General features: G+C 43.1%; 1 protein-coding gene across 1 annotated transcript in view; it reads left to right on the forward strand.

Moving 5' to 3' along the window:
- The window catches only part of ncoa1 (nuclear receptor coactivator 1), a 110,273-nt gene extending 100,780 nt beyond the window's left edge, over window positions 1-9,493 (forward strand). The window contains exons 14-19 of the mRNA XM_060831180.1: window positions 4,468-4,761; window positions 6,184-6,279; window positions 6,657-7,032; window positions 7,324-7,498; window positions 7,591-7,768; window positions 7,853-9,493. Of these exons, the coding sequence (XP_060687163.1) occupies window positions 4,468-4,761; window positions 6,184-6,279; window positions 6,657-7,032; window positions 7,324-7,498; window positions 7,591-7,768; window positions 7,853-8,017 (1,284 nt within the window). The 3' untranslated portion in view covers window positions 8,018-9,493. The remainder of the gene's footprint in view (window positions 1-4,467; window positions 4,762-6,183; window positions 6,280-6,656; window positions 7,033-7,323; window positions 7,499-7,590; window positions 7,769-7,852) is intronic.
- The last annotated feature ends 6,150 nt before the right edge of the window (window positions 9,494-15,643 follow it).

Below are 15,643 nucleotides of genomic sequence, written 5' to 3' on the forward strand. Positions count from 1 at the left end.
TTGAGGAGATGGGAATAGATTCCAAATGAGAAAAGACATTCCAGCAATTGAACTCATGAATGACCTTGGAGAAAATTGAAAAGGTCAGATTTGGCATGTAATTTATCCAGCAGACGAAGGGGTCTTGCACTGTATAACTGTGTGGCATTGCTGCTTCTTCGGCAGAGCAAGCATTGCTCCCTGTGCAACTTGGTGCAGTTCTTATTTATTTGACAGGTTAAATTTCAGTAGACTTTAAGAAAAATCCTGTTGGTGCCATTTGAACCCTGTTTTGGAAACCGATCCAATTATTCTTCCTTTTCTTTAGAGTAAATCTCTAATTTCTCTGAGAGATGATAATCTCCAGGCATACAGAAATGACTGAGTTGTGACCCCATTGATTCAGTAAGGATTGTGCCAACTGGAGAACTCTGCCAGCTACCCCACCAGCACTGACCAGGTCGGTGGGTGAAAATCATTCACAACGTGGGCATGAATTTGCCTTCTGCTATGGAAGCTGGAAAAGTCACTGAAGTGGGACAGTCACGGATGAAGGGGACTTATGCCTCCCACCCTTGTTCAAAAACCTTAGACGAGCAGTTGGAAGCTTCATAAAAAAGAAAAGAATTGCAGATGCTGTAAATCAGAAACAAAACCAGACATTAATGGAAGATCTCAGCAGATCTTGGCAGCGTCTGTGAAGAGAAATCCGAGTTAATGTTTTGGGTCCAGTGACCCTTCCTCAGAGCAAGTGGAAGCTACAAATCCATAAAGGGAGTTTGCACTTGAAGGCACAATCTGTCTGTATCTGAATTTGAAGTTTTGAATATGCGAAAATTAAGACTTGACTTTGCCAGAAGAGGAATGCAATTGAGATTGCTTTTCCATTGCCAGGCTGTGTAGAGTGATACAGTGATCAGGCACGATGTTGTTTATTTTGTGTCACTTGTTAGTATGTGGCAGATAGACCAGCTTTTATGGAATAGAACCTGTTTTTTAAAAAAATATATATATAATGATTTAGGGCTGCTGTAATGTCTGGAGAATTCTATATGAAATCTGTGTACTATCATGGTGGTGGGTATGCCCACAAAGTTGGGAAGTTGATTTGCAGATGCTTTGTCCCCTGTCTGGGTGACATCTTCAGTAGTGTGAAGCCTCCTGTGAAGTGCTGCTGTACTGTGTCTGCTGGAATTAATTTGATTCTGTTGCTGCTGCTTCAGTTGCCAGTTCTAGTTGTTTACTGTAGTGGCCAGTATATTGGGTCCAGGTCAATGTGCTTATTGATGGAGTCCATGGATGAGTGCCATTTTTCTAGGAATTCTCTGGCTGTCCTCTGTTTAGCTTCTCCTATGATCGTTGTGTTGGCCCAGTCGAACTTGTGGTTCCTGTCATCTGTGTGCACCTGGGCTATAAACCTTTACACAAACCTTGAATCTGTATCCTGTAATCACGGAATAGTCAGTAGCTGCTGTTCACTTACAAATAGAAACAGCTAGCAGTGGATAAAGTCTTTTAACTTCAGCGTGAGACCATTAATTGGTCATCTTATTATATTCTTTGTCTGACATAAAATACCCACTTTGCCCATAAGTGCAGTAGATGTCTCTCACGACCCTCCTCCTCTGTTTCCTCTCTTCAATTCTTGTTGGTATCTAATGTCCAACATTCTAACTCATCTCAAATCCCTATCCTCATAACATCGCTGCTCTCACTAATCTGCATTGGCTTCTTGGCCAGAAACACCTTAAATTTTAAATTCCCATCTGTGTCAATGTCCCTTCCTGTGACACAGACTGACTTCCTCCTCTGGACCATTGTCACTGAATTGTCCCTGCTGCCTTTCTGTCCAATTTTACCGAGTTTTGTGGAGACTGAGGATCAAACATGGAATTTCTGAATTGTTTTAATTTTACCAGCTGAATTCCAAAAATATATTTTATATAATTCTGACACATTTTTCTGGAATTGCCTTCTTGTCCTAAATAAGCACAGTTAAAATTTACAATCTGATGAAAAACATCTGAGTCCATTTCCACACAAATGTAATTACGCGTGGGAAATCATGTCTCACTAATTTGAGTTTTTTTGAAGAAGTAATGAAGGGGATTAATGAAGTCAAAGCGGTGGACATGATCTATACAGACTTTAGTAAGGCGTTCGACAAGGGTCTCCACAGGAGCGTGTTTGGCAAGATTAGTTCACATGGAATACAGGGAGAACAAGGCATTTGGATACAGAACTGGCTCGAAGACAAAAGACCGAGGGTGGTGGTGGAGAGTTGTTTTCAGACTGGAGGCCCGTGACCAGTGGAGTGCCACAAGGATTGGTGTGGGTCCACTGCTTTTTGTCATTTATATAAATGATTTGGATGTGAACATAGGAGGTATGGTTAGTAAATTTGCAGATTAAACAAAATTGGAAGTGCAGTGGACATTGATCAGATGGGCCAATGGGCTGAGGAGTGGGAGATGGAATTTAATTTAGATAAATGTGAGTTGCTGCATTTTGGAAAGGTAAATCAGGGAATGACTTATACACCTAATAGTAAGGTCCTGGAAGTATTACTGGAGTGCAGGTTCATAGTTCCTTGAAAAGGAGTTGCAGGTAGACAGGATAGTGAAGGAGCTGTTTGGTAACTTTGCTTTATTGGTTAGAGCATTGAGTGTAGGAGTTCTTTGAGAAGGTGACCAAACAGGTGGATGAGAATAAACAGGTTGATGTGGTGTATATGGATTTCAACAAGGCGTTCGATAAGGTTCCCCACAGTAGGCTATTGTACAAAATGCAGAAGAATGGGATTGGGGGAGATGTAGCAGTTTGAATCAGTAATTGGCCTGCTGAAAGAAGACAGAGGGTGGTGGTTGATGGGAAATGTTCATCCTGGAATCCAGTTACTAGTGGTGTACCGCAAGGGTCGGTGTTGGGTCCACTGCTGTTTGTCACTTTTATAAACGACCTGGATGAGGGCATAGAAGGGTGGGTTAGTAAATTTGCAGACGGCACTAAGGTCGGCGGGGTTGTGGATAGTGACAAAGGATATTGTAAGCTACAGAGAGACATAGATAAGCTGCAGAGCTGGGCTGAGAGGTGGCAAATGAAGTTTAATGCGGACAAGTGTGCGGTGATTCACTTTGGTCGGAGTAACCGGAATGCAAAGTACTGGGCTAATGGTAAAATTCTTGGTAGTGTAGATGAGCAGAGATCTTGGTGTCCAGATACACAGATCCCTGAAAGTTGCCACCCAGGTTGACAGGGTTGTTAAGAAGGCATACAGTGTTTTAGCTTTTATTAATAGAGGGATCGGATTCTGGAACTGAGGTTATGCTACAGCTGTACAAAACACTGTTGCAGCCGCACTTGGAGTATTGTGTACAGTTGTGGTTACCACATTATAGGAAGGATGTGGAAGCTTTGGAAAGGGTGCAGAGAAGATTTACTAGGATGTTGCCTGGTATGGAGGGAAGGTCTTATGAGGAAAGGCTGAGGGACTTGAGGCTATTTACATTAGAGAGAAGAAGGTTGAGAGGTGACTTAATAGAGACATGTAAGATGATCAGAGGGTTAGATAGGGTGGGCAGGGAGAGCCTTTTTCCAAGAATGGTGACAGCGAGCACGAGGGGGCACCGCTTTAAACTGAGGGGTGGTAGATTTAGGACAGATGTCAGAGGTAGTTTCTTTACTCAGAGAATAGTAAGGGTATGGAATACTTTGCCTGCAAGGGTAGTAGATTCACCAACTTTAAGTGCATTTAAGTCGTCATTGGACAGGCATATGGACGTACATGGAATAGTGTAGGTTAGATGGGCTTCAGATTGCTATGACAGGTCGGCGCAACATCGAGGGCCGAAGGGCCTGTACTGCGCTGTTATGTTCTATGAGTTGGGAGGTCACATTGCAGTTAAACAGGACATTGGTTAGGCCACTTTCGGAATATTGTGTGCAATTCTGGTCTCCCTGCTATAGGAAGGATGTTGTGAAACTTGAAGGGGTTCAGAAAAGATTTACAAGGATGTTGCCAGGGTTGGAGGATTTGAGCTGTAGGGAGTAGCTGAATAGGCGGGGGCTGAGGGGTGGCGTTATAGAGGTTTGTAAAATCATGGGGGGAAGGGATAAGGCAAATCGACAAGCAGTGCTGTTTTACCTGAACTTCAAGGCCGTATCTGTGCTCCCAATGTCTATTAGTGAAGACAGAATGTGCTGACAGCAGGCACCCCCATTAATTGTCGTAATCCGTTCCATAGATTCGCCACCCTCACTTTGTCACATCACACTGTTTGAAAATCATTGTTGGAGAAGGTACTTTATATCGAAACTTGTGCTGTTTCTGTCTTGGGAGTGTTTTAAAAGTTTTTCTCTGTAGCTAATTTCCTTTAATTTGCTTTAGGAATATTGCATGGAGGTTACTCCAGTCAGCAATATAAATGTGAGAGCTTTTACAGACTACTTGCATGTGTTGTTCATTGCTTTTCACTCCCTCTAATATAGAGTGGGGAACTTGACCGACTGCAGAATCGAGCCATGTCACAGCCCTGTGATTTAATGGAGCCAAAGTCTGCCATATGCCAGCAAGTTTCTGGCTCTCCTGGCTGCAACGTACCGAACCAATCATCTGGCCTGGCTCAGCAGCAGTATCCTTGTAGCCCAGTCTCCATTGAACTAGCAGCCCGAGGAGCTTACCCCAGCAGCATGGGGCATCATCCACGGCAGGGCTTGGTTCGATTACCCACTGTGACCAACCAGCTCCGACTACAGCTACAGCAGAGGCTACAGGGACAACAGGTCAGTGCATTCTATTCACTCACCTTGCACCTTGTATACATACCTCCTGCCATCCTGTATAACTGCCCTTTGTGGCTAATCACAATCTCCTATAGAAATCCTCCTTCTCAGAAATACACCTGTCCACCTGCCCAGAATTAAATCAAAGTCCGTCAATCAGATATGGATTGACCTACTGAGGGATTGTCACCAGTGGTTGAAAGGGTGGAGGAGAGGGTATGGTGAGCTGTGGTATAAAACATGTGTGCAGAGAATGTGTGAGGAGTATACACAGTCTGTACATAGCAATGGGAACAGCTTGAGGTGATAAGTACATCACTACTAGGAGTAGGAACAGGTATCATCAGCCTTTTGAGCCTGCTCCACCTTTTGATATGACCACGGCTGATCTCAACTTGGCCCCACTCCACTTTCCTGCCCCCTCAAAAACCCTTCAACCCACTGTCACCTTAGATTTACTCATTGTCCCAGCATTCACCGTACTCTGCGGTAGTGAATTCCACAGATTTGCAATCCTTTGAGAAGTATTTTTTCCTCATCTCTGTTTTAAATCTGCTCCCTTCTATCTGAAAATTATCACTTCTCGTTCTAGATGGCCTGATATGGGGACGCATCCTTTCAGACTCTACTTTGCCAATACCCTTTAGCATCTTGTATACCTTAATTGGATCCCTCATTCTTCTAAACACGACAGAGAGTACGGGCATCAACTGCTCATCTCTCTTCATAAGACAAACACCTCATTTCTGGAATCATTCTAGTGAACTGCCTCCAACGCAACTAAATCCCTCCTCAAAGAAGGGGACCAAAACTGTATACAGTACTCCAGATGCCTTGTACACTACTTTCATAAGCTATTCCTTTAGCAACATTCTATTTGCCTTATTACCTGCTGTACCAGCATACTAGTTTTCCCTGATTCATGCACAAGATTCCCCATATTCCTCTAGTTTCTCTCCATTTAGGTGATGTTGTCTTTTTATTCCTCTGACCAAAATGGATAATCTCCACTTACCACGTTAAACTCCATCTGCCAAATTTTGGCTTATTCGCCTAACCTACCCACATCCATTTGTAAATTTCTAATTTATTCATTGCAAAATACTTCATCCATTTTAGTGTCATCTGCAAGTGTGTCTATAGTACTTTCTATCCCTGCATCCATGTCATTAATACGGATTGTAAATAGCAGGGGCCTGAGGACCAAGTTCACTGGCACCTCACTCATTAAATATGCCAACTGGAAAAAAGATTATCCCTCTGCTTTCTGTTGGTTAGCCAAACCTCAACCCAACTAATAAAATTACCCCCAATCCATGTGATCTTACCTTGTATATTAACCTTTTGTGTAGCACCTTTGCAAATGCCTTCTGGAATTGTACACAGAACGATGACACAGATCATTCTGCTACCTCTCTGCAGATGCACCAGAATCGACAGGCTCCGATGAGTCATTTGGGTGCAGCAGGCTTGATGGGAATTGGACTGCGTGCTGGCATGCAGCAAATCACTGCACAGGTATGAATCCAGTGGAGATCCCTGTTTTCATGGTTACTTAACAGGTTGGAGGTTTGGGGGAAGATGATGTAGGTCACTATATAACTACATGCTTTAAGACTTGGGTGCTGAGCAAGGGAGAGCTGATGACTGGGAAACTGTAGTAACTGCAGCATGCTTGAAGATGTTATAGGTTTTGATTACGCCTAAACTATGCTGTGGAACGCATGGAGATCTTAATGTAAGCACCTGACACTTAAATAGTCCTTCTCCATGCCAGACATCCAAAGTGATCTTTCCACATTTATGCTAAAGCACAGATGCTGGAAGTAAAGACTTGGAAGACATTTAGTAGCAGTGATGGTTCAGTCTCTCATATCTCTCCCTTCTCTCTCCAGGGCCCCCTCAATGCTCAGATGGTTGCACAGCGACAACGTGAATACATTAGCCAGCAGCACAGACAGTGGCAGATGATGCAACAGCACGCCTTGCTGACAAGACAGCATATCCCAGCCAGCACTGGATCCCATCTTACGCGCCCTTCTCCTTCACAAATCCACTTCTCACCCAGTTACAGCACACCAGGAAACATGTCTTCATCTGCCAGCCCCTTCCCATCACTGGTGTCCAGTGCTGACCCACAGCCAAACCCATTCAGCTCTCTCCATGGATCAGGGACCTTGAGCACAGGGATATTGGGCCAGACAGGGTCAGAGCCCAGAGCAGGTCTGATGCCCCAGATTCAGCAGAATATTTCACAGTATCTCACCTCAGGTAAGAAATAGCTGCTGTGAAATCCAAGAGTCTGAGGGGATGGCTTCCTGTGCTATATGATGATGTTTGCTCTGAATTAACAGATTTGGACAATTCATTCCTATAAACCAAGGCATAGTTTTCAATTGTATCTATCTTTTTCCCTAGATCACAATAATACATCAGATTTGATGCCAGTGATCTCTATGTTTGAATCAGTGGATATCAGTCAGGGCTCCTATTCTGTGATTACTCTGCAAGATATCTTGCCTTCCCACTGCTCGTGTATAACACATGCTGATTATTTTCCAGCTTTACCCCAACAGGGAGACCCACCTTTGGCTCCAAATCCAAGTCGTGACAGCCCAACATTGTCTACACTGGTGCAGCCACCCCAGAGTTCCATGATGCAACAGACTGCAGCAACACCTAGGTTTGAGACACCAGAAGGAAAGGTGTGGCAGCAAGAACCCTCAGAAAACAACAGGTATTGCACATACCCAGTGATCAATTAACATCGCTGTCCATGTTGTGCCTCTATGTATTTGTGTGTGTGTGTGACACACTCTTATTTTCTAGCGTGTACACACAGGCCGGACAGCAGCAGCCAGGCAGTCTGGGGATGTACAACAACGTGAGTATCACTGTCTCTATGGACAATGGGCCTGCCTCTGTCAGTAACCTCAATCAAGTGTCAGGACAGATGCACATGGGGACCATGCAACTACCTTCAATCCGTTCAATGTGCCCAGAACAGGTAAGCAGTTCAGCAAGTTTTGTCACATCAGGTTTCATTTGGACAGTGATGTTCAAGTCTTTACTGGGTTTCCTCCTCTAACAGGTGCAACAGGTCCAGGTGTTCGCTGATGTTCAGTGTACGGTGAATGTGGTTGGTGGAGACAGTTATTTGAACCAGTCAGGTATGGCATCCCAGAAAGGCCAACCTAGTGGGCAGGCACCACAGAGCCAGCAGAAAAGCCTTCTACAGCAACTACTGACAGAGTGAGTGATGGATGGTGATGAGGAGGAAAAATCAAACTGCACATCTCACTGATTCATACAGTAAACAGGTTCTGCAGTAGTGTCAGACACCTATTGAAAACTGGTTCACATTTCCTGTCTGTCTCTTGTTGGGGCATAGACGGTCTCGGATCTGTACAGAAGCCCTCACCAGTTGCTCAGCAACTCTCAGGCAGAGGATGAGATGAAGAATCTAGCTGAGCAACATCAGACCACCAGGATGGCGGCGAGCGTTGGCTGTGACACAGGGGAAGGAGTGAGGTTCTCATATCAGAGCAGACTGTGCGTGCAGGACAGGTCCACAGCACTGCACTTAATCAAATGCAGCTTCAGCATAAAACGAACCATCTGATATTGCATCTGGCTGCAGTTTACATCCAACCTCTTCAGTAATACAGACCTGGTTTCGTATAGTTCATCGGCGGGAAAGACAAAAATGAGAAAGCAATAATTAATGGGTGGGGTTTTAAGTATTTGTAGGTGAATATTCTTGATCTTGCAAATGCTTAGAATATTCCCAGCTGTGTAAAGCACAGCATTGTATTTAAGAATCTATGGTCCAGAGATGAGTTCTCACTGTAAATATTTCTGGGATGTTTCTCTGTTGTGGAAACACTCGGTTCCATTGATGGTCCTCAGGAAGCTAACACACTGACCTTCCTTTCTTGCGTGCAGACAGTTTGGGATCTTTGGGTAACTTGGTGTTTGGGGTCGGGGAAAGGGGGGAGGAGGCAAGGACTGACTCTATTAGCAAGTGGTGTTTCAATTGACTGCACTGGCCTTTGAGGAAATGTTGTTGCCCTTTAGTGGAGCAGTGCCCAGGACAGTCCTATTATCATATGACTTGTTATTAAAGCTGTTAGTAGTGTCCTTGAATGCCACTATTGGGTCAACCTTCCTCTTAAGACCCTTCCCAATTTGTCAAGAGGTTGATATCACCCTGACCCATAAATATATCATTGTTTTTGGAACTGGCTCCCTAACAGCACTATGGGTGTACCTGCAAATCATGGTGGTCAACATGGTAACTCCTCAGCACCTTCACAAGGATAATTAGGAATGGTCTCATCTGTGACATCTAATTCCTATGAATTAATAAATCCAATTGGATAGCATGATACTTGCAGTAAGTCCCACCTGATTGGTTCTTTCGGTTTTATTTCCTCCGAGATTCCTGGTTTGGGATTTTTCCCTGTTCTCTAATCTATAACTAATTAAAAGGTCTCTTAATAAGGCACTTCGCTCAGTGTATAGAGAGAGCAGAACCAGGATTATTAGTGGGTAAAATTAATTTTTTTTATATATTATATATATATATCAATGGTGCAAGAAATCTGCTTCTCTGCCCAGATGTCTTCAAATTATGAGAGTTTAATACAAAGTATTTTGCTGTATTTAATATGAATCCTCTGAAAACACTAACCAGAGGCATTTAACTAACATTTGCTTCTCTTGTATTACTGTTTATCAAACATTTAATTACCAAGCTGTGAATAAAATCTCAGAATAAGTCTTTTTGTGGATTTACATCTATTTATTGATCCTCAGTAGAGGAGAAAGAAAAAGATCAGCACAATCCATTCCTTTCAACATCTAAACAGCTTTATTAGATCACACTTTTTCTCAATGTGAGGCAATATATAAACCAAGACAATGAACGTTTCATCAACCTTTTGTCAGTGAATTTGCCAAGTACACGTAAAACTCAGTAGAAACACCCTTACTGGATATATTAACATTTTATATAGCTAATGGAATCGACATCCCAAATATTGGAAGGTGGGAGGAGAGTCAAGAAAGGATTTAATAAAATATAGTGTCAGAATTTATAAATAGTCTTAGAGATGTATAGCATGGAAACCGACCCTTTGGTCCAAACCATCCACGCCGACCAAATATCCCAACCCAACCTATTTCCACCTGCCAGCACCCAACCCATATCCCTCCAAACCCTTCCTATTCATATACCCACCCAGATGCCTTTTAAATGTTGCAATTGTACTAGCCTCCACCACTTCCTCTGGCAGCTCATTCCATACATGCACCACCCTCTGCATGTAAAAGTTGACCCTTAGGTCTCTTTTATAGCTTTCCTCTCTCACCCTAAACTTATGCTCCTCATGATTTGTAAACCTCTATAAGGTCACCCCTCGGCCTCTGGCACTCCAGGAAAAACAGCCCCAGCCTATTCAACCTCTCCCTATAGCTCAAATCCTCCAACCCTCTCTTAAGGATACTCCTACTGCTTTTATACTCTGAGGATTCACTCGTTCTATCCTGTCTATACCTGACATATGCTACCTTTTTCTTAACCAAAACTTCAATTTTTTCTGTCATCCAGCATTCCCTATACCTACCAGCCCTTGCTTTCACCTTAACAGGAATATACTTTCTCTGAACCCTCATTATCTCACTTCTGAAGGCTTCCCATTTTCCAGGTGTCCCTTTACCTGCGAACATCTGCACCTAGTCAGCTTTTGAAAGTTCTTGCCTAATGCCATCTAAATTAGCCTTCCTCCAATTTAGAATTTCAGCTTTTAGATCTGGTCTATCCTTATAAAGGTTGAGATTGTGGTGGCACAGTGGTTAGTACTGTTAGGCCTCAGCATCAGGGACCAAAGTTTGATTCCAGCCTTGGAAGATACTGTGTGCAATTTGCATGTTCTCTCTGTGTCTGCATGAGTTTTGGTTGGGTACACCAGTTTCCTCCCACAATCCAAAGATGTACAGTTCAGGTGGTTTAGCTGTTGCTAAATTGCCCTGCAGTGTCCATGTTAGATAGATTACCCATGGGTAATGCAGGGTTACAGGGATAAGATGGTGCGTTGGTGCAGAGTTGATGGGCCAAACAGCCTGTTTCTGTTGTGTAGGGACTCTTGAGTACACAGTAAGTTGTGCTAACCCTCAAATTTGGCCCCTAGTGGAGCAGTGTGTTAATCCTCCTCCTGGGAGTCCTAAATGAATGCTCCAGGCCCAAAGTCAGGAGTGAAATTTGGTGTGTGGGGGCAAGCATGATATTAAGACAAAACTGATCGCATGAAAGGTAACAGACACACAACACTGCAACTTACATGATCCAAGTTTTATAACACATTTCAGCTTGTTTTGGACAAGTTTAGATTTCAGGGCTATAGTCCCAGATCAGTCAGGATAAATTAGTTCGATGTAATGGATGCAGAAACACTGACATGGCTCCCTGTGGCAATGTGCAGTTCAGTGAATTTGGTTCTTTAATAGCCACTCACTTCAACAGCTTCAGCTTTTTCATAATGTTTTGCACTTTGTCCTTGGGATAGGGCTTCAGGGCCAAGCAAGTGGCAATATTCTCTGGTTGTTCAATCCATAACTTGTGATCAATGTTGGCATTTCTCAGTGTCTCAGAAAGTTTGATCAGCGCCTGTTCATCTGCTGCCTGCATTGAAACATGAAATCGATTGTAATCTATATTGAGTCATACTGCATCAAAACAGACCCTTCTGTGCAACTTGTTCATGCTGAACCAGTTTCCCCAAACTAAATCCGTCCCACTTGACTGCATTCGACCTATATCCCTCTAAACCTTCCCTTTTCATATACCTAGCCAAATGTCTTTTAAATCTTGTAAGTGTACCTACATTTACCAATTCCTCATTCCACACATTAACCACCTTCTGTGTGAAAAAGTTGCCCCTTAAGTCCTTTTAAATCTTTCTCCTCTCACCTTATAACTATGCCCTCTAGTTTTGGACTCTGCTACCTTTGGGGAAAAGACCTTAACTATTCACTTTATCTATGTACCTCATGATTTTATAAACCTATGAGGTCACCCCTCAACCACCTCCTCTCCTGTGGAAAAAGTCCCAGCCTATCCTAAAATTCAAACCCTCCAGTTAGGGCAACATCCTGGTAAGTCTTTTCAGTACTCTCTTCAATTTAATAATATCTTTCCTATATCAGAGTGAGGCATTACATTTTGGTAAAACAAACAAGGGCAGGACTGACACAATTAATAGAAGGTCCTGGATAGTGATGTTGAACAAAGACCTAGGGGTTCAGCTCCATAGTTCTTTGAAAGTTGCATCAGGCAGACGGTTAAAAAGTCAAGTAGCACACTTGTCTTCATTGCTCAGACCATTGAGCATAGGAATTGGAACATCATGCTGAGGTTGTACAACATGTTGGTGAGGCCACTTTTGGAATACTTTGTTGAGTTCTGGTCATAGAATCACAGAACTGTACAGCATGGAAATAGACCCTCCAGTTCAATTTGTCCATACCGACCAGATATCCTGGCAAATAGGACTAATTTATTTAGGATGTCTGGTCTTGACCAGAGACTCAATATCGTATTCATCCACAGAAAGACACTTTTCTGCTTTGTATTAGAAACAAACAGCACGCTGCCAAAGAAAGGGGGAGTCAAGGGGAGGACTTATTTTCATTAAATTCAAATTTCCATCTCCCATTTTGAGATTAGATTAGATTAGATTCCCTACACTATGGAAACAGGCCCTTCGACCCAACAAGTCCACACTAACCCACCAAAGAGTAACCCACCCAGACCATATTTACCTCTAACTGATGCACCTAACACTATGGGCAATTTAGCATAGCTAAATCACCTGACCTGCACATCCTTGGATTGTGGGAGGAAACTGGAGCACCCACGCAGACACAGGGAGAACGTGCAAACTCTACACAGACTGGCGTACTAAGTTGGAATTGAATACGGGTCCCTGATGCTGTGAGGCAGCAGTGCTAACCACTGAGCCACCATGCCAGCCACAAACTCCAACTCACGTCCTTAAAACATGATCCGGGTTTCAAAATTACTAGACCAGTGTTATTGCCACTACAATATAGTCTCCCCATATACCAAAGCAATTACAAAATAAATGTTCCTATACCTCACCTGTTCAACAAACTGAAATTGGGCTTTTCAGACATCAATCACTGAACTGGACTGACCACAGAAATACTGAGATGATTCATAATGCCCTCCTCAGGAAGTCACCAACATTAGCCAATTCAATTCAGTCAGATATCAAGAAACACATGGAGGGATTTGATACAGCAAAGCTGATGAGCCCTACAACATCTGCAATAGTCCTGAAGATTGTGCTCCAGAAGTTGCCACATTCCGTCAGAATAGCTACAACCATGTTATCTATCTGACAGTTGGGAACTTTTCCTGTACACAAGAACTGGACAAATCCAACCCAGTCAATTATTGAAATTGACAGCACTGTGGATGCTGCAAATCAGAAATAAAAACAAAGTTGCTGGAAAAGCTCAGCAAGTCTGGCAGCACCTGTGAAGAGAAATCAGAATTAATATTTCAGGTCCAGTGACCCTTCTCAGTTCTGAGGAATTTGCAGGTGTTCCCATGTTCTGCTGCCCTTGTCATTCTGGATGGAAATGGTAATTGGTTTTGAGGGTGCCATCTAAGTGCCTTTGGTGAATTTCTGCAGTGCATTGTGCATGGTTCACATTGCTGCTACTGAGTGTCTGTGGTGGAGGGAGTGGATATTTGTGGATGTGATGTCAATCAAGCAGACTACTTTGCCCTCGACAGTATGGAGCTTCTTGAGTGTTTTGGAATTAAATTCATCCAGATAAATGGTGAGTATTCCATCACACTCCTGATGTGTGCCTAATCGTTGGTTTTGGGAGTTGGGAGGTGAGTTACTAACTGTAGTAATTGTAGTCTCTGCCCTGCTCTTAGAGTCATAAGAGATGTACAGCATGGAAACAGACCCTTTGGTTCAACTCCTCCATGCCAACTAGATATCCTAACCTAATCTAGTCCCATTTGCCAGCCCTTGCCCCATATCCCTCTGAACCCTTCCTAATCATACATTATTCCAGATGCCTTTTAAATGTTGTAATTGTAGCAGCCTCCACCACTTCCTCTGGTAGCTCATTCCATATCTGCACCATCCTCTGCGTGAAAAGGTTGCCCCTTGGGCCCCTTTTAAATTTTTCTCCTCTCACCCTATACCTATGCCCTCTAGTTCTGCAGTCCCCCATCCCAGAGAAAGACCTTGTCTATTTACTCAATCCATGCTCCTCATGATATTATAAACCTTTATTAGGTCACCCCTTAGCCACCAATGCTCTAGGGAAAATAGCCCTAGCATATTTAGCCCCTCCCTGTAGCTCAAATCCTCCAACCCTGGTAACATTCTTGTAAGTCTTTTCTCAACCCTTTCAGGTTTCATAACATCCTTCCTATAGGAAGGAGAACAGAATTGCATGCAATATTCCAATAGTGGCCTAACCAATGTCCTGTACAGCCACAACATAACCTCTCAACTCCTGTACTCAATGCTCTGACCAATAAAAGAAAGCATACCAAACTCCTCCTTCACTATCCTACCTACCTCTGACTCCACTGTTAAGGAGCTATGCATCTGCACTCCAAGATCTCTTTGTTCAGTAACACTCCCCAGGACCTTACCATTAAGTGTATAACTCCTGTTCTGATTAGCCTTTCCAAAATGCAGCACCTTGCATTTATTGAAATTAAACTCCATCTGCCACTCCTCAGCCCATTGGCCCATCTGGTCAAGATTCCGTTGTAATCTGAGGTAACCTTTTTCACTGTCCACTACATCGCCAATTTTGTTTCATTTGCACGCTTACTAACTATATCTCTTATGCTCACATCCAAAACATTTATATAAATGATGAAAAGTAGTGGACCTAGCACCGATCCTTGTGGCACACCACTAGTCACAGGTCTCCAGTCTGAAAGACAACCCTCCACCACCACCCTCTGTCTTCTACCTTTGAGCCAGTTCTGTATCCAAACAGCTAATTCTCCCTGTACTCCACGTGATCTAACCTTGCTACCCAGTCTACAATGAGGAACCTTGTCAAACACTTTACTGAAGTTCATATAGACCAAGTAGACCGCTCTGCTCTCATCAATCCCCTTTGTTACTTTTTAAAAATCTAATCAAATTCGTGATTTCCCATACTCAAGGCCATGTTGACTATCCCAAGGATTATCAGTCCTTGCCTTTCCAAACACATGTAAATCCTTTCTCTTAGGATTTCCTCCAACTACTTGCCCACCACCAATGTCAGGCTCACTGGTCTTTTCTTTCTTAAATAGTGACACTACATTAGCCAACCTCCAGATTTCCAGACTTCACCTGTGACTATTGATAATACAATATCTCAGCAAGGAGCCCAGCAATCACTTGCCTCACTTCCCACAGAGTTTTAGGGTACATCTGATCAGGTCCTGGGGATTTATCCATCTTTATGCATTTTAAGACATCCAGAACTTCCTCCTCTGTAATTTGGACAGTTTTCAAATTATCGTCATCTATTTCCCCACTTTTACATCATGTGTCCTTCTTCACACTAAACACTGATACAAAATACTTGTTTAGTATCTCCCCCATCTCCTGTGGTTCTACCTATGCCTTGCTGATCTTGAGGGGCCACATTCTCTCCCTAGTTACCCATTTGTTCTTGAATGTATTGATAGAATTCGTTTGGATTCTCCTTAATTCTATTTGCCAAAGCTATCTCCTGTCCCCTTTTTGCCCTCCTGATTTCCCTCTTAAATATCTTAAGGATTTAATCGATTCCTGCTGTCTATACCTGACATTTGCTTCCT

This window comes from Hemiscyllium ocellatum, chromosome 10 (genome assembly GCF_020745735.1).
Source record: "Hemiscyllium ocellatum isolate sHemOce1 chromosome 10, sHemOce1.pat.X.cur, whole genome shotgun sequence".
NCBI lineage: Eukaryota > Metazoa > Chordata > Chondrichthyes > Orectolobiformes > Hemiscylliidae > Hemiscyllium > Hemiscyllium ocellatum.